At 29.2% G+C, this 23046-nt stretch overlaps 2 protein-coding genes across 4 annotated transcripts in view; both read right to left on the bottom strand.

Moving 5' to 3' along the window:
• Positions 1–23046, bottom strand: part of LOC130893768 (schwannomin-interacting protein 1 homolog) — a 108799-nt gene that overhangs the window by 51514 nt on the left and 34239 nt on the right. The window lies entirely within an intron of this gene.
• On the bottom strand, positions 5890–11145 carry LOC130893778 (lipase member K-like). Of its 2 annotated transcripts, XM_057800140.1 has the most exons (7): positions 10940–11145; positions 8020–8203; positions 7803–7917; positions 7455–7698; positions 6810–6956; positions 6382–6609; positions 5890–6138 (listed from the first exon to the last, which is right to left on the bottom strand). In XM_057800140.1, exons 1-7 carry the CDS (start codon positions 11090–11092, stop codon positions 5962–5964), a joined length of 1248 nt encoding a protein of 415 aa, XP_057656123.1. In that variant the 5' UTR covers positions 11093–11145; the 3' UTR covers positions 5890–5961. The 2 variants fall into 2 exon arrangements, with proteins under 2 accessions (XP_057656123.1, XP_057656124.1); XM_057800141.1 differs by lacking the exon at positions 6382–6609 and having other exon boundaries at positions 10940–11137.

Raw genomic sequence — 23046 nt, 5'->3', positions numbered from 1 at the left:
TTTAACTCGATTTTATCATTCAGGCGTCAGTCGGCGTTGTGTCTACGGCCAAATTGTGACGTTTCGAGTGAGTTTTTGTCTAAATATAAAACCGCGGGTTCTAAATAACAAATTTAACTCGATTTTTACATTCAGGCGTCAGTCGGCGTTGTGTCTATGGCCAAATTGTGATCTATATTAACAAAAAAATTACGAATCTTGATTTTTTTGTTTTGTTCATTTTCTACGAGCTTAACGAAGACGGTTTCCCTAATTTTTACAAAGACGAAACTCAATTTGATATTAGAGCTACACTTAATATAATAATCGTTCGCTTTGAAAGTTTTAACGGTTTTCTCCACTCATTTTCTCGCAAAAAGGACACAAAATATCAAATACAAGATTTACTTTGAGGTTATGTTAGTAAACAAGTAAATTAAGATGGAAAACAGAACAAAACATTTTCAGAATAATATTTAGCTAACTTTTCTTCGGTTTCCTTAATTAGTTTTCAACGAAACTATCCGATAGATTTAATCGAAAATTTGACATATGTCATCTTAAACTGATGATATAATATCTTGTAACTAATTTTTTTGAGCCTTTTGTAAAAAAATGTGATCAAAAATCGATTCCAACGCCAATTTTTGACACAAAAAGTTCGATTAGTCGATATTTTCTTTCTTTCGAGGCAAATTCTAGTGCGTTTGGCACGGTCGATCGGATAAACAAAAATCAAATATATAACGTGAAACAACAACACGATTTTCCATTTTCCAATATAAACATACGCGGTTTTCCGACCGAATAAACATTCTATATTCCATTAAGTGATCAGAAAATATATGATGAATCGATAAAGAAGTTTTATTGGAAATTTTATTCGTCTAATAAAATACTAAAATAGAAAAAATACACCGTGTTGAAATTGAAACGTATTTATTTATTTTTCAAGTACGGATCTGCATTTTTTTAACTATATAAATCATTTATTTCGTCATTGTAATACACAAAATCAATTTTTAGTACGTGTTTCGTACCCGAAAAGTCATCATCAAGCTTCTAATGGGATTTAAATCGTTTCCAATACGACCCTGTACGTTTTAATCGAAATTTTCGATAAGAATCATCGTAAAAATGTTGAAATCATTGCCTCTAATAAAACGACATCAAAAAAACATACAAAATTAGATGACAGTGTACGTTTCGTACCCGAAAAGTCATCATCAAGCTTCTAATGGGATTTAAATCGTTTCCAATACGACCCTGTACGTTTTTAACGAAATTTTCGAGTAGAATCATCGTAAAAATGTTGAAATCATTGCCTCTAATAAAACGACATCAAAAAAACATACAAAATTAGATGACAGTGTACGTTTCGTACCCGAAAAGTCATCATCAAGCTTCTAATGGGATTTAAATCGTTTCCAATACGACCCTGTACGTTTTAATCGAAATTTTCGAGAAGAATCATCGTAAAAATGTTGAAATCATTGCCTCTAATAAAACGACATCAAAAAAACATACAAAATTAGATGACAGTGTACGTTTCGTACCCGAAAAGTCATCATCAAGCTTCTAATGGGATTTAAATCGTTTCCAATACGACCCTGTACGTTTTTAACGAAATTTTCGAAAAAAATCATCGTAAAAATGTTGAAATCATTGCCTCTAATAAAACGACATCAAAAAAACATACAAAATTAGATGACAGTGTACGTTTCGTACCCGAAAAGTCATCATCAAGCTTCTAATGGGATTTAAATCGTTTCCAATACGACCCTGTACGTTTTTAACGAAATTTTCGAGTAGAATCATCGTAAAAATGTTGAAATCATTGCTTCTAATAAAACGACATCAAAGAAACATACAAAATTAGATGACAGTGTACGTTTCGTACCCGAAAAGTCATCATCAAGCTTCTAATGGGATTTAAATCGTTTCCAATACGACCCTGTACGTTTTTAACGAAATTTTCGAGTAGAATCATCGTAAAAATGTTGAAATCATTGCCTCTAATAAAACGACATCAAAAAAACATACAAAATTAGATGACAGTGTACGTTTCGTACCCGAAAAGTCATCATCAAGCTTCTAATGGGATTTAAATCGTTTCCAATACGACCCTGTACGTTTTTAACGAAATTTTCGAAAAAAATCATCGTAAAAATGTTGAAATCATTGCCTCTAATAAAACGACATCAAAAAAACATACAAAATTAGATGACAGTGTACGTTTCGTACCCGAAAAGTCATCATCAAGCTTCTAATGGGATTTAAATCGTTTCCAATACGACCCTGTACGTTTTTAACGAAATTTTCGAGTAGAATCATCGTAAAAATGTTGAAATCATTGCCTCTAATAAAACGAAATCAAAAAAACATACAAAATTAGATGACAGTGTACGTTTCGTACCCGAAAAGTCATCATCAAGCTTCTAATGGGATTTAAATCGTTTCCAATACGACCCTGTACATTTTTAAATATTGAATGTCGCGTTGAGAATGGAAAAATTAATCGAGGAATCGTAATAAGAGAAAAAAGGACGATGATAGAATGAAACAGAAAAATAAATAGAGTTGAGGCTTGTTTACACGATTGTGTTTTGAAAAAAACGATATTCATTTGGTTATTTCAGTCATTTCTTCCACTTTCCATAATAATAAAAGTTGCCTTATAAAACTTTTCCTTGGAAAATTTCCAGAAGTTCCTCAATTTTATTTTGAATAATAGAATGTAGCACAAAAGTAGGACAATCATTATGAACTGTGTAGAAAATAAACCGAAATTTTCATTTTTTCACATTCGAATATATAATTTTCAACTTTTTATATGGAATTATACACGAATTTAGTCTGTAATTTACATCAGACGTCCCTTATATTATCCTTTAGCTATCCAATAATATTTTATTCATAAATATGTTGAAATAAAAAACTCATATGAAGCTACCTTGTAAATCAAAACGTTTAAATTCATCAATTTATCATTAAAAATTCAATAATAGTTCAAAGAAATACTTACGAAAAAGATTTGTTAAATTGGGACATCCTTTATATACATTCTTATTGTATGTAACCACTCCGAACGTTCAAATAAAAAATTATTCCAAATTTCAGACGTCAATTATATATAAATTACTCTATTATATATTAATTTGTTGAAAGAAATATATTTTATAGCTCCTCATCAAACCCGAAACCATTAAAATCAAACCCGGTAACATTTCGATGAAATTTGACTTGTTAAAATCAATGTAACCGCCATTAAAAGCCAGTAAAATCGTTGTAAAATAAATTTTGATGATTTTATGTCGGACGGGAGTGTCGATAAAGCAGTAAACTGAGATTTAAATAGGAAGGGGTATCAATAAACCACGTGTCACAGTGTAATTATGCTTTAGCCGCCAATTTGCATTTTATTGTTTCCACAGATGTCCACTAGACACGATATTTCAAAACGTTGTCGTCAATGCCAATTAAATTAATCTAATTAATAATTTTCTTAATTAAAAATTTATTTATACTCAGACGTCCGTGGGCATTTACATCTGATATTGTTTTAAACGGTTATAACGAACAGACTTTTCACACTACCACTACTCTTGTAATCACACTGTCGAACACGCACAGTGTATTTGTCAGTGTTGGTGTAGTGTAATCAGTGTATTCATAATAAATATCACTAACGCTTCCAAAAAGTCCAATTTAGTTATAACTGTCATAAATATACAATGGATTATGCTAACACTGCTGCTAAATTTACTTCGATGTAGGTAGAAATGGTAATATTGATGTCAAAAATACTATAAACTCGCATATCATAATAAATTTCATTGTAATACTTTTAGACTATAAAAAAACTTGACACGATATAAAATAATGTATCACGTTCTTTAAATAATGAGGTTCGTAAAATAAAACCTAAACAAGCGGCAACGTTGCGTTCTCTATCAGCTGATTTATATTTCGTGACCGTGAAATCTTAACAGGATAAAGACATATATTTAAAATGAAAGAATATAAAGAAATTGTTTTTATAAAATATTTATTTAAGATTTCTTTTTCAAATAATTCAAATTACAAATGAACTTAGTCGAAAACTGACAGAATTCGTAAGAAATTGCTTATCGATGGTTAACTTCATTATTAACGTATTAAATCATGCCGATAGAATACAAATTTAAATACTGGATTTGTACTGACTTCAAAGTCGTGGTTTTGCTTTTAGGGTTGAACAAAATTAAATAATTGTAGACATTAATAAGATGTAGGTATAAAAAAAACGTCAATAAGGATATAATTATTCTTTTTTAGTTTTATTCTATTATTAAAATTCCCATCACGGTAAATGTATACAACTTGTAATATGTAGTAGTAATGTGTGTTGCCTAGCTGGTGGCTAAGAATATTATTATTTTTCGTATTATTGTATTAGATTGTTTATATCATTTTCAAAACGATATTTGAAAATATTTTATATGTATAAATATATTTATAAAATTCTTCTTTTGTTACCACGTAACAAGAAGGATTGTGAGGTAGGTTTGGGTTCGCGTTATCCTTAAAACAGCAAGGAAATGAGGTGAACTGAATTGTGGAATAAAGGGATGTGACCTCGATACCGATTACCGCTATTCTACACCAGTGGCAGTCTTTCGTTTCGTAATACGAATAGAAAGAGAAACCATCAGATGGTCTAGTGAAAGAAATACCGAATATTTTCTTTTATACATAAAATATTGATTTTATTTAACAATTTTTTATCAACTGTAATGTTTTTGTGGATACTCGACTCTGGAAACGACGTCGTCGTGGACTGAAAATCGATTGTTGACGTCACGTTGTGGTAGAAAACGCCGGACGGTCGACAACAGCAATCACGACCTTATTTGGATAAATACAGTAACTAATTCGATATTGATTGAAAAAAAACGGTAATAAATATAATTTCAGACTGAAAATCTTAATAAATCGTCGTACAAATTCAGTTTGCAATTGATTATTGACCCGCAAGCAGCAGAAATAAAAGACACCTCTTTAAATTCATGCCTTCCTGTTAACTATTAACTAATTAGAATCCCTTGAACCTTAAAAGTAAGTATATATATAAATTTTAGTAAACGTTTTTGGTGATTAAAAATGAAAAAACCAACTGACACGTATTTTTAAGTACAAAATGTTGGTTAAAATTTCAATATGAATCTACTAATTAACACAAATAACTAATAAATTATTGTACGACCCTCGTAGAAAATAGAGATATATCTGGTATACGGAAAACAGAAATTACCGACTTTATATCTCACATAAATATTTGTAAACAACATCTGGTTATTATAAAATTCAGATTTTATATACAAAAAAGTAATAGTTATGTTTTTTTGTTAACCATATTCATCTTTTTTTATATAACACTGGTATAGCGACTTGACTTGATAATGGCGTCCTCAATTCTTTTCATTCTTCTTCTTTTATATCGTCTATTTGTTACGAAACTAATTTGTATGAATAAGTTTAAGTTGAAATATCGAACTCGAATAAAAAACATGTTCGATATCGATATTTACGACCCATTTTTTATATATCTTTTCACGAAAATGTCCGCTTTTCCATATATCAACATTTAAAACAAAAATAAGTTCATAATATCGTGTTTTGTTATTATGTCGTGAGGTAATGTATATATTTAAGATACACCACGCCATCTATTAAAACGTACAAAAATTATAGGTCTACGAATTTCTGGTAAATAGAGCTTTCACTATTAACGTCCAGGTGGCGTGTAAAGCGCTACTATTGATTCCACGTTCGCCATTTTTTATCCAGTTTCTACCAAATTACAAATATTTAGTGAGATTCATAATTTTTAATTAGTTTAAATATTTCTGATTGTTAATAAACATGAAAAACAGTCTAATATAGTTTATTTTAAAGAAAGATTCATATTTTTACAGAAATTTTAAAACATTCTGTTTTTTTTTAATGACGACATATTCCATCGCCAAATTCTTCAATTTTTTGGAATAAATATTTATATAAATATTTCGGTAAATCTTTGGCTATCAAAAAGTCTAAATGAGTCCATTTTTTATAAGGTACCACTTGCAAACCACATCGTAATTCCGGTCGAATTCCCGCCATTAAATCTTTAGCATTCTAAAAAGAACGGAGCCAATTAAATTTCTGACAAAATCATCCTAATTGAAATAATTTCTCTCTAAAACTAATTATTGTGGACAAAAAATGGCGATTTCTTAAATATAAATACGACATCTATGAGAGAATATACATAATAATCGATCTAGATAATTTAGAGAAGAAAATAGAAAGTAAAGTTAGCATTCCAGTAAATTTTTTTTCTGTATATGTTTTTTGAGGTATTTTTCAAAAAATACGTACTGTTAACGTAGCTAGCCAATCATTTTCTCCGACGAAAAGAGAAAACGGTACCGGTATCTTAGATAAATCGTATCGGGGAGCAGTAGCAGTACCATACATATTCAAATTTTTTTCTTTTCCATAATCGAATTTCGTAAAATTGCTAGTTCGAAGAAATTGATACAATTGAGAGAATAATTCGACACCCCCCGTGTCTAATATTTGAGTAGCAAATATAGGATACGTCAACTAAAACGATTATTACATCTTTTCATAGAATTGTTAAAAATATTATTGAATTAAACATATTAATTCCTAAATGCGGTCCTGTACACATATCAGTAAATTGTTCATGCGCATAACTCATTATTGCATTTGAGTGGATTTTGAATATAAGCAAACGAAATAAAGTTTAATTCAATTATATGAATCATTAATAAATAACTTACGGGATCCATTTCATAGAAATCGTCTCCGAATATAAAATTACAAAAAAATTGAATTAGATACATGCCAGCTGATGTACGAATAAAAGGTCGTAGAAAAATTGAATAACCTGGCAACACTTCTCCATTCCACATTGCATAAACAAAGCGCTAAAATTCCAAGAATTATAACCATGAAACATAACATCATCGTATTGAATATTCGTTTATAATAATCCCGAACGGTTCCGATCAGTTTGTTCGTAATATTTTATTCCATTAGTCAAATAAATGTATTATTGAATATTACAATTTTCTTATTCTTTTATACTATTTATAAAACTATTGTTATTTCACATAAATATTTTATTAAATTTTATACAGAGTTAAAATTTTGTTACGTATAATTGAATTGAAGATCTATGAATGGCAACTGGCAGTTGACAGTTAGTTACAAAATGGCACTTGAGTCCGTTGTTTATAATTTTATTAATTTAAAAACAAATATATTTAGAATATTCACAATGAGCGTGTGAAAATATGACAAAACAAATAATTAGTTGCTGAAAATAATCTTTACAATGAACATTAGTGCATACAAGAGATTATTGTTACCATTACTGGTAAGTTTAAATTTATTTTTAAAAATTCGTAAAAACCGATACTTACTCTAACTAGAGGCCATATAGGTAACAAAACTTTAGTAACACTTCTAGCATTTTTGTAATTATAAACTGGTGCTAAAGATATCATGCCTTTAACAAAACGTTTAGCTTCTTCCGGATAAGTTGAGGAATACATATAAAAACCCGTGGTACCCATCGAATATCCTATATAAATAGCTTGCCGTTTGGTACGTTCAGCCACCAATTTAATCATCGATCTAATATCGTAAAGTCCTACATGATCTATCCTATGAAATAATATACACTGAGAAAAGAAAAAAACTTTATATCTATATTCTCAATCAGTAAAAGTGTCGTTCGATTTTCGTAGAGGTGTAACCTCGCAACTTACGTGAATTTCCAGTATTTTTTATCGCTAGTCGTAAGATTTACATGTCCTTTACTATACCAAGTACCACGTACATTCAACATCCACACGTCGTACCCTAAATTGCCTAACAATCGAGCTGGAACGTAAATTAAAACGATATTATGACTTGAATAGCGTCAATAAGTTCGTTTTCGCCAAAATTTGTAGAAATAAGTTTGATTCAAATAAAAATTCTTACCGAGAGATACCTCGCCTCTATCGACCCAACCCAGCGCGTTCGCACCTAGTCCGTGCGCGATTATAATCGGATGTTTTTGTGTGATCTGCCTATAGGCTCTTTCAACTAAAATTATGTATCCATCTTCGGTGGTTAAATAATATTCTTCGGCCGTAAATCCTGGCCAATCTCGAATTATTTCAGTCTTAAAGTAAAGTTTAAACTCAATATTTAAATATTTCGGAGTAGCTCGAAAAAATTACTATAATTTCATCTAATACACATAAAGTAAATTTGTTTATTTCATTTATGAAATCGTCACAGTGAATTTTCCTCTATTTTTATCAAAAAATGATACTTTCTTAGTCATTGTTTTAATGGACGCCATTATTTTACAAATAACCTATAAATTGCTGAACAATTCAAAACAAAACGAAAAAAATCCCACTAGATGCCTAATGACTAAGAAAAAAATGTTTTTGGTGATTTTTTTATTAAAATTTTCATCCAGATTTTAATAATCGTCTCAATGAAATTTATATAAACAGAAACAAAAAAAAAACATCAAACAATGAATAAAACCTAAACAGCCACGGTCATAATTTGTTTAAGTAAAACAGCATTGCCAGATTTATTCCGATAAAGGTATTTTTCGTATCGTGTTAATGGTTAGAAAATAAAGTTTATTTATCAAAAACAAAGTCGTGCTGATTTTGGCTGCTATTCGTAACCGTTGACTTCGTAGGTGAATAGTCACTTCATTATCGTATGGCGGGTCGATCTTTACGGTTTTCTCTTTTCCACTCACTTTGATACCGGAAGTTCCCCCCTCGTTCAATCATTTGACGTGGTCACCACATTATGAATAAAAACTATTTTAAATATTTTCTTTAGAATAAAAAATCTCATTTTTTGTGTTTCGATAAATTATATAATAATTAAATGATATTTAATTTTAATTCAAAGGGGAAAATAAAGTGAAAGATAATACGCACTGTACTGTTTTTGTAATATACTATTTTGAAAATTATATTGTTGAATTAAAATTGGCAACGTTGTACGCTCTCCGAGCTGATATATATTTCGTGACCGTGGCTATTTAAGGTCTCGTCTGAATTGCTGACGTAGGTCGTAGCTAATTCGTTGTTATCAGCGCGAAAAACAAGGTCGTTGTTTGAATTTGGGACATTAGTTTTCAATATAATTAACACAGTTTACGTTAAATTAGTATAAATATACAAATATTTTCAAGATAACGAAAATTAACCAGTAGCACTATATAGGTGAAGTTATGTAGAATGGTCACAAAATACACTCAGTATAAAAAAAAGTAGAGTAGAAATTTTTTTGCAATACTTGATAAAATGTTATATATGTTGATTTAAATAAAGCGAATTAAAAATAAAATGTTGTTTTCTTTATTATTTTTTTTTTGGATTACATTAAGATCACGATCGATGATGTCATTCACCGTCGCTAACTTCATGTTATTGTTAGCAGTGGCTACTATTACAATTATCAGGTAATATAACAAGTTTACGTTGAAAACTTTCCGTTATGTGCATCTTTACAAATGAAAACACTCACGTTAACATCAAATCCGATTGTTAATTTTGCAAAGTGCAAAGTACACTCGCAATTTCATGCCTTTGTCGTCGTTATTTTAATCAAAAATTTAAATACTTTTGATTCTCAAGCAAATGTCAATTAGATCAGCTGTTCAGAGCATGTTTGTAAAACTAACCGCATCGTATTCTGTGGTCAAGTGTAACAGTTTTTTTAAGCTAATTTTCTATCGAAAAAGGCCTATATCCAGATTATTTATAAAGAAAAACATATAAAAATCTCTAAAAAGTAAAAAGAAATGAAGAAATTCATAATTTATATTTATAATGATAAAAGTAACAACTGCAACACATTGTGAATTCGTATTTCTTAGCTAACTTCATAATGTTTGGAGACGTGGCTTATGACAGTGTTGCCAAGTACGTTGATCCCAACGATATATTTTTTAACCCGCGTCAAACACGTAATAAATAATAATTATAGAAACATTTTAACGATAATTGCGACAGAAAAAAAAACCGTGAAATTTTTTTTTGTTATACAAGTTCTAATAACAATATCCGGATGAAAATAAATATGTAAAATAATATTTTCTATTTAATGATATATTATTTAACTTTATAATGAACTGTTTGTTTAATATATTTTTTACAATCGATAATGAACACAGTATTAATAATTATACAGGATGGAAATGAAATAAAAACCGATTTTACGTATACTTTGTGACAGGTTTGTATTAATTAGTACTTAGTGTATCAGTACGTTTTGTTTTATTACAAACTTTCTAATTTCATTTAAACAACTTTAAGAATATTGATCTGTATGTGTTGAGAGATGTATTTATGTAAAAACAACTTATTATAAATGTCATATTTAGATGTGGTTCGTAGCAGCATTGTTTGTTGCCTACCTAGTAGGCCGGCGTATGATTTCTCATACCCAACACACGCAGTAGTGTAAATTCGATGACAGGTGACAGATATTAATAACGTACGAGATTCTAAACACCATTTTGTTTTATTTTCATCAATTAGAATATATTTTTATAATAATTTGAACCGTTCGGTACATTACATTCATACAATTGTTATTTTGAAGTAAGAAATGATTAAAATCGATCTTCTTCTTGATTAGAGATCGATGAATTAACTTCGCATCAACTTAATCACTATTTGAAGAGGGCTTAAACTACTCACTGACAGTTCTGTCAAATTTTTTCGACGAAATTCTTCAAATAACAATATAAATAAATATTTGGTTAGAATTAATTGAAAATTATAAAATAATCAACTATTAGGGACGGTAAGTTGTTATTATCGTTTTATATAATGGATGAACCCTGTATACGAGAGGTTAGAATGAATGTACTCACTATATTTCGATTGAGAATCGGATTGTCCATACAGTTATGTCCTAAAAAGTTGAATACACTATAATCTTGAAAAGTTTTACAAACTTTTATAGAAGAAACGAATAATATCGAAAGTGGAAAAATAAAAACAAAACTTAAAATGTATTTTCTCATTATTTTACGCAGAGAACTGAATCGTTTCACTTAACAATTATATCTAAATTGCCAGTTATATATTATCACTTATTTATTCCTGTAATACCTTTCGTGTTTAAAAAAAAAAGGTTTTCCGATAACCTTGTTTAGATTCTGCATAAAAAAATATATTTATTTTTTATATTTTCCAAAAAACGTCGATCAAGGAAAGCCACTAATTTATGAGCATATATTAAATGCCTTAAAAAATCTTATTATAATTAACTATATAGTTTGTTGGTGGAAATCGTTTTTTTTTTCAAACAACAACTTATATTTAATGGGTTTGTTTTCTAATTAGATCGAAAAATTATTTTGTTTATTGTTTTTTCTACGTAGGAGTGGTCACTTTCAGCTAATAACTGTCACTCCATCTATAGAAACCATTACGTGTATCAAATCATAAAGTACAGAATTCTAACACTAGATGGCAGTAGAGGGTTATGAATAATGCACTTTTAAATAAGTCTCCAAACATTATTTAAAACGATAATAACGTTATAATTATTATTCCTCGTATTAGTTCTCAATTATTTACTTGGCATATTTCTTTGTATTATCGTAATTTTAAAAACCTCCCACCATCTATATGACATAATAAATACTTATTGGCTCTAATACTAGATGGCGACTAAACTATATGAAAAATACTTTATAAAGCTAAAACTAAACAACGATTAATCATTCCATCAATTAATTAGAAGCTTCAATCACTTTTTGTTTTTTTATTTCTCTGTATCACTGAAGACAAAATGACCAGAACTCATTTCAACTATACATCACGAGCTTCTTGATCATGAAACTAGATGGCGCGTACAAGTAGATTGAAAATTGTTGTCAGAATATTGATATGAACAATGAGAAACCTTTAATTATTGTATTACTATCTCATTCATAATTATTATTTACCTCTTTTTGGCTTTTTATATCAATTATTTTGAAATTCGTTCCGCCATCTATCTCTGATGATTCGAATTTCATTGTACGCTCTTACAGAATTAGTTTTTTGCTTCTTAAATGTAATACTAGATGGCGTTTGTGTAATTTATTATTCAAATAAAATCTTCATATAAAAAAACATATGTTTATTCATTATTTTGATAATTAATTGCTAATTATTAATTTTTGGAGGTAGTTATGTATCGCGAAGAAACAATATATTACAGTACGTAGATGCATTTCAAGATGGCGCCAGAGCAATTTGAAACTTTTGATATTAAGTTTGTTTATTGTTTGAAAATAATAATTTTCATATTTTTTCCTTCTTAATTACAGAATTAGGTGTCCTCGAAGTAATTTCAAAATGTTTATACTATTATTTTTTTATCAATATGTCATAATTCAATTTTGTACTGCTTCTTTTTTATGTCAGTAGATGGCGTATGTGTAATTTCATTGTGTATACACATTTATGAGATTGCTTGAAATCTATCAAAACCTATGAACACCTGATGGGCTTATAAAACTGTAATAAAAAGAGGAGAACAGGAAAGAAAAATGGGGAATATTCACCAATTCATTTTCCAATTTTCGAATACGACGTAGAAACCCTTCAAATTCAATGTAACCTTGAAGTTATTGCAAACATTATTCTAATTTATTTTAGATGGGGTTTCCAAGTTTTCCAATATTTGAAAAAAAGTTCATAAATAATGATTTATTAACAATAGTACCTTAAGCTTTTTTCAATTTTTGTATCTTTTTTATTCTTAAATTCTCATATTATACAGAACAACATGTTTTGCCATCTATGTTTTGTTATTGAAACTATTATATGTTAGAGGTTGTATAAAAATTACAGAAATGGACTTTTTTGGTGTTGATAATTATAATACTAGATGGCGAGATGGAATTTTATGATATGACCTTGAATATTGATTGTTTTAAATATGTCTAAGACATAGGCGTACCGTATAAATTTATTAGGGGTCATGTATTTAGAATATGATATAAAAATTCAAACCGATTCAAAGAATTTAGATATTTTAAGAATTCATTCACTGTTTCCACGTCTTTCATGTAAATACAACATCTTTTTTATCCATTTCTTTACCTGAAAACTTTCCCTGAAAGTCGAAAAGTGTGTCACTTCCGCCGAAAATTTGAATAGAGTACGGTGAAAAGTCGAAAGAAAAACGAAATGAAAAAAAAAAAGTTTTTACTTTATATGCGTGTATAGTTTATTCTAGTTTATACCGAGTTTGAGACAATAAAACCCAACGATTATTTGCTTGGAAAAGAAAAACATCAGAATGTGAAATATATTCTAAAATTTCTCGAAATCCCGTGAAATATAGTTGAGTAACTTTTCAGCAAGGACTGAAAAACAACGCGAAGTTATCTCCTGAACAACAACGGCGTGAAATTAGTTTCAGTGAATCTATTTGGAAAGTCTCCACCACGACACGAAACCGAAACGAAACTTTAAGGTAAAAAATACGCAATTTCCCTCGCTTTATCCCGACGACGACATCGAATGATAACGTGTACTAGCAGGACGATTCAATAAATTTGGTATAAAAAAATAATTACGTCAAAATATATCAAAATAGTAAAAAATACAAGTCGCGATATAAATCAAAATCTAAAATCAATTGGTCAAGTTGTTAAAGAACATCCAGGAAGTTATAGAATTCTGTTTCCCCAGGAGTTTTGTGTGTCACGTACACAAGTTACGTGTCAAAACTTCTAAAACTGTAAAGAAACAACTCGGAAACAGTTAAACGTGTATAGAATGAGAACTAATAAACATTTTAGATGCGAAGTAGCTTCTAAAATCGCAATTTTATAAATAAAATAAAAAAAAAAACATCGAGAAATAATTTTATTTTAATTGTATTGAATAGTCCCGTGAAGCTGTGCCGGACCTGTGCTTGTTTAGTACTACCGATCCGAGAATCGAAATGAGTAACGAACTTTTCCGAAGATGAGCGACACTGATGGAATTTTTAAACAGCTTCTTTATTCTTACGAAAGCTATAAATGATAAATTGTAATTCTCGAACTTTAACGAGTTTTTGAGAAGACTTTAGAAGCAAACCCAAGCGGTAAACTAGCAAGAAAATAATTGGGGAAATTGCCTTGAAGAAAACTTTGTTAAACCACAATTAGTTTTAAAAATAATTATTAGTATAATTAAAAATAACTATTTTTAGTATTAATAATCGTTATCTAAAATATTTATACGAAGAAACTTCCAAAATCAGAACAATAAACACGAAATAATGTTATTCATTTACTTGAAAGTATAATTGGTTGTCTAACTAACTGGTGTTAATTGTATTATTAGTTGCCTATCATAAGCAAACATATACTAATGTTTATTTCGCTGTCACTGTTTTATTCCATCGTCCTCGAAATTGCTGTCGTTGTTTTACATTAGAATAACGATCTACCCTTATAATCAACTGAAAAAGAACAAGGAAATGCATGCGTCAGTCGTCTGGGGGGTTTGAAAGTATAAGCACCCTCTAAAGACGCATTTAGAATAACAAGCACGAAACTGTCTGCAAAACGATATCACGACCTTTTTTACTTCTTCTTTTGCGTTTTTCTTTACCTTTCGCCCATCCTCAACCTTGATTCGCGTTAGGAGAAGATGCAACTCGGCGAGAAATTGGTGTATACTAGTGGCTATTGTCCGTGTCGGCAGGGATTATTTCTTATAAGAGTTTTCATCGCACAGGAGCGTCTCTACGATATGGGAAACCATTAAATATTAAATCTACACTTGCTTACGTGAGATTTTAATTTAGATTGAGATATTTGTTTATTAATTTCATCATTTAATACTCTGATTTTATTTTAATTAAAATATTTAGAGAATACAGGAGAAAAATAAAAGTGTTTGGCAACATTGCTCAAGTGATGTCATCGTTGCGCTTATGTTTGGCGGGCTTAGTTATTGATGAACTGTTGCCAGATCCGGGCTCAGGAATATTTCTTCAATTAAAAAGTTGTTTATAGATGTATAAAGTTTTAAGGGTGATGAAGATAATTGTGGTGATTTTTTTCGATAGTTTCTTTAAATCAGTTTTCGATATTTGATGAATTTCTCGACAATAGAATAAGATTAATTCGAAAAAAAAAAGAATTTCAAACATTCTTCAGATCCTTTTCGAAAACTCATCGGAATTTCTACAAAATTTTACAAAATTTCCAGCATTAGTACATTCCGTACGTTTAAATTAACAAAAAAATTAAAATAACAAATGATTCAGTACGGACCTGTCATCGAAGTTAAAAAAGACCACTAGAAAATTCCACCGAACGTACTCTCGATTTGAATTGGAAGACTTCCATACATACCAAAAGGGTTTTCAGAACGATCCGATCTAAATTGGAAAAAATAAATGACAAAACCGTAATTTTCCTTATTTCGTTTTTTTTTTCTGAAAATGAGAACGACAAAAATCTTATAATGTATCTTGATATAGACACGTTTGTTTCAGAACCGTGGGACGTCATTCAAATTAATAAATATTTCAAAAATAATACAAGTGTATTTTAAAATATGTTTCTTGATGTTTAGTTAATTGTTTAACGTGATTTAAACCGTTTATATATACATTTTGCTGTCTTATGAGTCATGTAGATGTATATTTGGTTGCCTAATGATTTGTGTAAACTATTGTTCATTGTAGACGTATTTTGGGTTGCCTGATATTTTCTATAGATGTATATTTGGTTGTCTAATGATCTGTATAGACGTATATTTCCTATTATTTTCACATATTATTAAAAAAAATGTTCCGAGGTAGTTTTCCACGTCTCGATATAATTTCCTGATAAATCCAATTCAATAACGGTTAGGTATGTATCGTTCGTTAAGTTTGTAGTCGATAACAATAAATTTTATCTGCAGTTTGTGTGCAATTCGCATTAAAATATATCATCGAAACACCTCCTCTGGGTAATATTCGGAGTCGTGAATAATTTCTAAGTATAATGGCTACCTATTTATCGCCGACTCCATTATCATGGGAATTGTGTATTTCGGCAACATTCCATTAGTGTTTAAGTTTGAACACTCGACGCATATACACGGGAAATATATATTTACTAAGAGAACCCGTAAACTATCTCGATACAACGTGATTCAGATGTTACAGTGTAGAAAACATGATTAAAATGAGGTTAGGAATCCCATTTAATTAACTCCTAGTATAAACTTTTTATTTAATATAATGTAATTACGAAAGCGAACTCTGACAACAACGCAAACGTCAAAAAAAGAATTTACGTATTAAGAATTTTAAAATTACACGCCGCCTCTGGTTATATTAATCGATAGATCAAGAATACATAAAATTCTAACCTTTTTAGGCGTTAAAAATATATCAATTTATATGCAGTCTTTCAATTTAACGTATTAATGTAATATAATATAAACGTCACACCTGAAACATCGAAAATTTACCTAAAGAACGTTCACTATTAATATTGTTCAAGATATAACGGAATAATACGCCGCCACTGGTTATAGACATCAAAGTATTAAAAATATGTCGAGTTGCAACTATATCACGTGATTGAATACTTAACCTAACTTATTTGTCCGACCGAATAGAAAAAAAATGACGACGTATAAAAAGTGATGTATTCCATGTTGTTATGAAATCGTAATCGTTCCGGGAATTAAACTTAATAACCGTAAAATCAAATTCGTGGAATTCTTCTTTGTAGCTTTCTAAGAAGATTCTAAGCCGGTTTTATATACAAAAGACATCATATATAAATTGACGTTTATAAGAAATGAAAATCGTTTTGGGGAATTTCCAAGCGACGTTGGAGTCTATATTCATTTATATTTTGTTATTTTTACTACATATTGTGTTACGGTTTCATTTTCTTTCTTTTATATTCCGCTATTTCATTTTAAAAATAAACAAATAATAGTGGGTAAGCATGAAATTCGTATATAACACAAATATCAGAAAAAAACTAGAGCTGAACAATACAACGCAGCTATAAATGAAAGTAACGAACGTATCATCACATGTAAACCAAGCGGTGTTGCCAAGCGGTTTAAATAGTTCGAGATAACAGTAAACAATATAATTTGTTAGTAGTTGTATAAAAAATCAGATATTTCCGAAACTAATTCAGATATGAATCAATTGAGAAAACGTGAGTAATATACAGGGTTGAAATTGAAGTATTTTTTCAAAATATCTCTCATTAGGTGATTATTATTTTAATTATAGAACTTTTAAATCGTAGAAAAGTTGTTGACGCCGTCACTGGGTTGAATCAATATATAATGAACAAAAAATAAGAAATAAAAAGGTCTAAAGTTTTAGGCTTCGGGCCAAAAGTCGTCACTGTTCAAATCGACAGGCTCAAAGGGCACATTTTTTTTGCTTTCGAGTTTTACGCATTTCCTGTTTTACAAAAAAGAAAACTATTCGAGCGTAAAGAGCCGAATAAGATCCCATTATTTCTAAAATTTATGTTCGTATCAAACATATATGTCGATAAAGCATAAATAAAAAATACGATTATCTTCAACTCGGAAGTTTGCAAAGAAGGATTATCCTTAAAAAGGATCTTTTCAATGAATAAATTCTCCTCGGCGTTAGGTGAAATATAAAAATATTCATAACCTCAAAGTCATAAATTGATAGGAAGAATATATTCACATTTACATTCCGCCTACTTTGATATGTCAAAATATGAATTTTATTATTAATTCTTTAAACGGCGCCATCTCTACTTTCAACTACAAACTAATAAAAAAATAATTTTTACCTAATGCAGTAAACTGTTACATAATTTAACGTAAAAACTTTAACACGGTTTTTATTTTGAAATAGAAATAACAACATCTGTTTACAAATTAGTAAAAGTTTCAATTCTAATTTCCTGTCATTATAGTCAAACTTTAACCTGTTAACGGTCGTCCTAACTTGAGTTTGCGACCTCTTTAAACGTAATTACAGGCCATAGATGGCGCCCCGTTTCCTTTAACTTCCTGCGTTACGAAGGAACCGGACGTCTAAGTATCATTAACGTTATACACGTGAATTCCTTTTATGGCGTCTAATGAGGTGTTTTGAGAATGAAATAAAAATATAAATATGAGGTTACAGAAATATTTAATGGGAATATTACACTAAGAAAAGGTGTTTAATAAACTATTAATTTATATCAATATAAATATGAAAAGTTTCCGATAGATAATTGACGTTAAAAGAAAGCGCCACCTGTTGGTGGTCGGAAGAATTATAATAATACATAATTTTTGTGGAATTCGGTATTTATTTTCGAAATTAGACGGTGACTGATGGGAAAAAATTGATTGAAACATTATTTTGTTTATTTTTCACAGTTGAATCAATCTATTTATACTACTATACCCAATGTCCTATTCTAATGGTGATGTAATGTGTATTGCCTATATTGATTATTACAAAAATATGAGAATCATCGTTTAATTTGTTTATGGGTTACAAGGGCATTGTGGGGTGAATTTGAGGTCGATAAGGACCCAAATTCCAATTTAGTCCTATAGAAATTCGTACAAAAGCCGATATATTTCATCATTTGTTATAATCGCTGAAAGTTATTAATAATAGGATCAATTACCACGAATCGGTTATAGTGGTATAAAATCAGGGTCAGGATATGATTTAAATAGAAGGATATTGTGGAAATTTACATCAAATGATATAAATGCGATGGGTGTGTGATGATTAATGACTTTATCAGTAAATAACTAAAATATAAGAAGCTGATGAAAGAAAATAAGAGTGAAAACAGAAATGATAAGGGAGGATCGAAAAAAACAATAAGAAATTGTAGGTTAGGTTAGGTTAGGATAAGAGAGGGGGAAGGAAAATGACAGGTAACTACATAAAATGACAGTGAATGTCAAGAAACGTCAAGAAAAAAGAGATTCGACGAGAAACGTCAAAAAATGACAGAATATGTCAAGAAAAAAACGGAAAACCAACAGGATACGTCAAAAAAAGACAATAAATGTCAAGAAACGAGTAGTAATGAGTAATTTGAATTGGGAAAATGACATATATTGACATGAAATGACAAAATGTCGGAAACGACTAAAAATTTACAGAAAACATTTAATATCTTGATAACGGTAAGGTTTAGGTATAGGAAAGTATACATGAATTTGCTTTATTTTTTACCCCTGAATGCATTAAAATCGAAAAAACTGGGTGGTTCTATTTGAAAAAACGAAGAAATTTGATATTTATGAAGTTAAACTTTGAACACTTTTTATTCACACCCAGTATAAAATGTAAAATTTTTCAATATAGATTCAAATACTTCTGACCTTACTTAAAACAACCGAACAAAAACCAATTTCATATCCTTAAGGGTATCCTCGTAAAAAAATAATTTATAAGGGTCAAATTTTTTACAAACAAATTAATAACTCAAAAAGTATGAATTTTTCGAAAAAAGTTTTCAGACAAAAGTATATTAAAATTTTACGTAGATTTCAAAAATGTATTAAAATACAGTATGTTCTATTTAAAATAACAAAGTTACAGTCGATTTCCGGTAGAACCGGAAGTCGGCCATCTTTGAAAATATTTTATTTCGAAAGATCGTATCCGAAAACCCAAACTTAGTAATTTTCATCATTTCACTATAAGTATTTTGCCATATATACAGATAGTTTCAACTCTAGTTGGGACACCCCGTATATTAAGATGTGCTATTAAATAAAAAAAAAAACAATTAGAAACAATATTTTTCCGAATTTCGATAACAAGCCACAGATATCCTCACCTCTTATTTAATTAAACGATCAGGACCCAAAGGGAGATTTATGGGACAATCGTGCCTACTACGTAGTAGGAGAAAATTTCATCAGCGACTTCCTTTTCTTACGGAAATTAACTCATTTGTTCTGAGTTACAGCGCCAACTTCCGACTAACAGCTAAACTAAATCACCAAAATGTTAACTACAGAAAAATTCAATGCATTTGACGTTAATTTTGGACAACCTGTAGATATTAACCTATAGAAAACGATCGTTAAGAACGCGATTTAAAAAAAAAAATTGATGAGGAATTCAAACACGTTCGTTATTCATCAATGAATAAAAAAATAAATAACATTGCGTGTGATAATATTTAAAAACATCAGTGAATCGTTTTTTTTTGACGTTTCAATGGTAGAGACGCTTCTTTAACCGCCAATGTGTACCACTAACGACCCAGATCGTTTGCATATCAGCTTTCAAAGCTTTCTATAAGGAAAAAAGAAAGAAAAATGGACCTGTCGATTCGGTGATTATGTGAAGTTCGATTTTCTCTTTAGCTTTAAGTATTTATCTAGATAAATTGATGTACTATATTTTGATTTGACGACTAGTGATTCATAATAACTGTTTTTCTTAATAATAAAAGGCCAAAAAATGACATGGCAACATGTCTACCTTCACTATTTAATACGATAGTATGATGTTGCCAAATTTATTTTCTTATAATCCCGATGATATATCCAATTTTACAATCATTAATTTTAAAAAAACTATTTGTTCGTTTGAGAAGTAAATAGATGCATATAATTCACAATAATTAACTAAAGATATATCAACAACTGAACTTTAAACTCAGATATAGAAAAAATAAAATTAAATATGATAAATTCTTTATTTGTTGATAACCTAAATCAAAACAAACGAAATTTAGTAACGTGATAGATAATACAACAATTCTAATATTTTAAATATACATATTTATTAAGAAACAATAGTAAATAAACTTAAAAATATGTTCATGATATTAAGTATGAACACAACTATTTTTAAAGTTTGGCAACGTTGTTTAAATACTCGCTATACAACAAGCAATAATTTTTTTAACGTTAAACATTGATTTTTCACTTCATTATAAATTACAATTTATTCAAATATCTTAGATTAGTTAAATATCGCCCTCAAATCTAATTAACTTCTATTTAGTTCCTTTTGACATATCCTCTTAGATTTTAGTTTCAAAACTTCCACGGTTTCCAGTATTTCTTATTCTTAATGCCAATTAAGGAAAACTAACGAACAACTCCGCTTCAAGAACTTGAAAAAGAATAAAAATAATTCGTTGAAATGGATTTTAGTTAAAATAAATGAAAGTCTTGTTGAAAATAATAATTGTGAATAGTATATCTTTTCTATATAAATAAAATCCTTGACGTAATTGTACTTAGTTATTATAATTTGAATTTCTAGTGCATTTTTTCACTAATAATTCCAATTTTAATCTAGTTTCTAACTAAACTAAGAGTACTTGTCCTTGACGTTGAGACACTTGCATAAAATCATTGTAGCGTTGCCAAGTCAACTAATTTTATTTCAGTTGTATAACATCCGGTAGACATACTGGTTGCATAATTTTAAGGGTGGAATATAAAAATTAATTATTTAAACTGTGTTTTCTGCAGTATAAATTGGAAATAACAGTAAAAAAAGCTGACTCATACTCCATTCATTATCAATAGTGAAAACTATATACTTAATATAAACATATAACAGATAAATTTTAATAAAATCTGTAATATCATAATTTCCTATTAATATTCGATAATTATCTCGATGTTGTGGTGTTTTCCGCCAACTTCTTTACGCGGAGTTTGATAAATGGTAGTTTTGCGAAGAGAGTTGAATATTGTACGTGTGTATGTCAGAGAGTTTAATAAACGATGATGCATGAATCTTTTTATGTAGTCACAAACAGCTGTGTTCATTCACCTCTTAGTTCTCTAGTGGTAAAAAGCATGCGAAACGAATTTATTTCTGAATAAGTTTACCGAGACAAAAAAATTATTGGTTTCAAATCAAATTCCATACTCGTGGAATAAAAATCGAAAGTTTTTGAAAGTTATTCAAAATAATACGTCTACATAGTAGTAGGCGTGTTCCAGTAATGGTTCGGTGTTGCCATATTATTACAAGTTACAGTAGATTTATTCTAATATCTTTAGTTTACTATTTATTTACAAACAAACGACTACGTCAATTTAATTATAACAAATAAGTTATTTAAATTTTTGTTCGCGTTATATAATGAATATAATTAAAATTACAATCGGGGTTGCTAACAACTGAAACCGGCAACATCACTGACATTATTTGACATTTCACCTTATAAGAAAACTTGTTATAATTTTCAGTTAAATAAAAGAGGTAAAGTAATGTAATGTATTTATTTATTTTCAACAAATTTTTCTTCACGTGGTCCTAGTTGAACTCACAATAACATCAGTAGAACTATTTTCCTTTTATTTCAAAAAATATTTGGCAACATCGCAGCAGTTGACACAAGTGACATAAAACAATAGGTGTCGAATTTATTGTTTTTTGTAGCTAATACATTATGGCGCCAAATAAAGTTTGTGTGTAGGTGTTTAAGTGAAAAAAAGTGAGAAATTATGTTTTTTTTTTGGCAAATTGTGTGTATAATTGTCGTGAGATATGTTCTACAAAAATATATCTATATAATAGAAAATAAAAACTTCTACACATGCAAGATGGTTGGTTGGAATTTACGAAAAGGTATGTCTATAATGAAGATAATTCTTTTTAATTTAATTATTGTATACAATATGATATTTTATTAGTTGTTGTATATAATAAAAATCTAATTTTCCTCATATATGTATAGGTATTTCTAAATTAGTGTTATGAAACCATCTCGTGTATTTTCAGTTATTTATCTACTTTTATTTCGATTGTTTTTGAAGTTTATTTTTCTCGTAACAAATTTCTTTCGCGTGCATTTTTTCAACTTACATCCTTTTTCGTCGCAATGCATATTTTAGTAGGGGTATAATGCAGAAATATTACTTCTAACCCCGGTTCTTGCAGATGTCTGACAAGCTTGGCGCCATTTTCGTACTCATAGGCGTGCCAAAAAAAAAATAAAAAGAAAGTGAAGTAGTAAAAATATTTATTTAATAA

This window comes from Diorhabda carinulata, chromosome 5, assembly GCF_026250575.1.
Source record: "Diorhabda carinulata isolate Delta chromosome 5, icDioCari1.1, whole genome shotgun sequence".
Classification (NCBI taxonomy): domain Eukaryota; kingdom Metazoa; phylum Arthropoda; class Insecta; order Coleoptera; family Chrysomelidae; genus Diorhabda; species Diorhabda carinulata.
The sequence above is the reverse complement of the archived record's forward strand: the minus strand, read 5'-3'. Positions and strand labels throughout refer to the sequence as shown.

Excerpts from the sequence above, each read along its gene's own strand:
- LOC130893778 (XM_057800140.1), bottom strand. The coding sequence starts at position 11,092 with ATGAGAAAATACATTTTAAGTTTTGTTTTTATTTTTCCACTTTCGATA. Across the intron at positions 7,918-8,019 it reads TAGAGGCGAGGTATCTCTCG|CTCGATTGTTAGGCAATTTA; the intron begins GTAAGAATTTTT and ends TTTACGTTCCAG. Across the intron at positions 6,610-6,809 it reads ATTTCTATGAAATGGATCCC|TTGACGTATCCTATATTTGC; the intron begins GTAAGTTATTTA and ends TAATCGTTTTAG.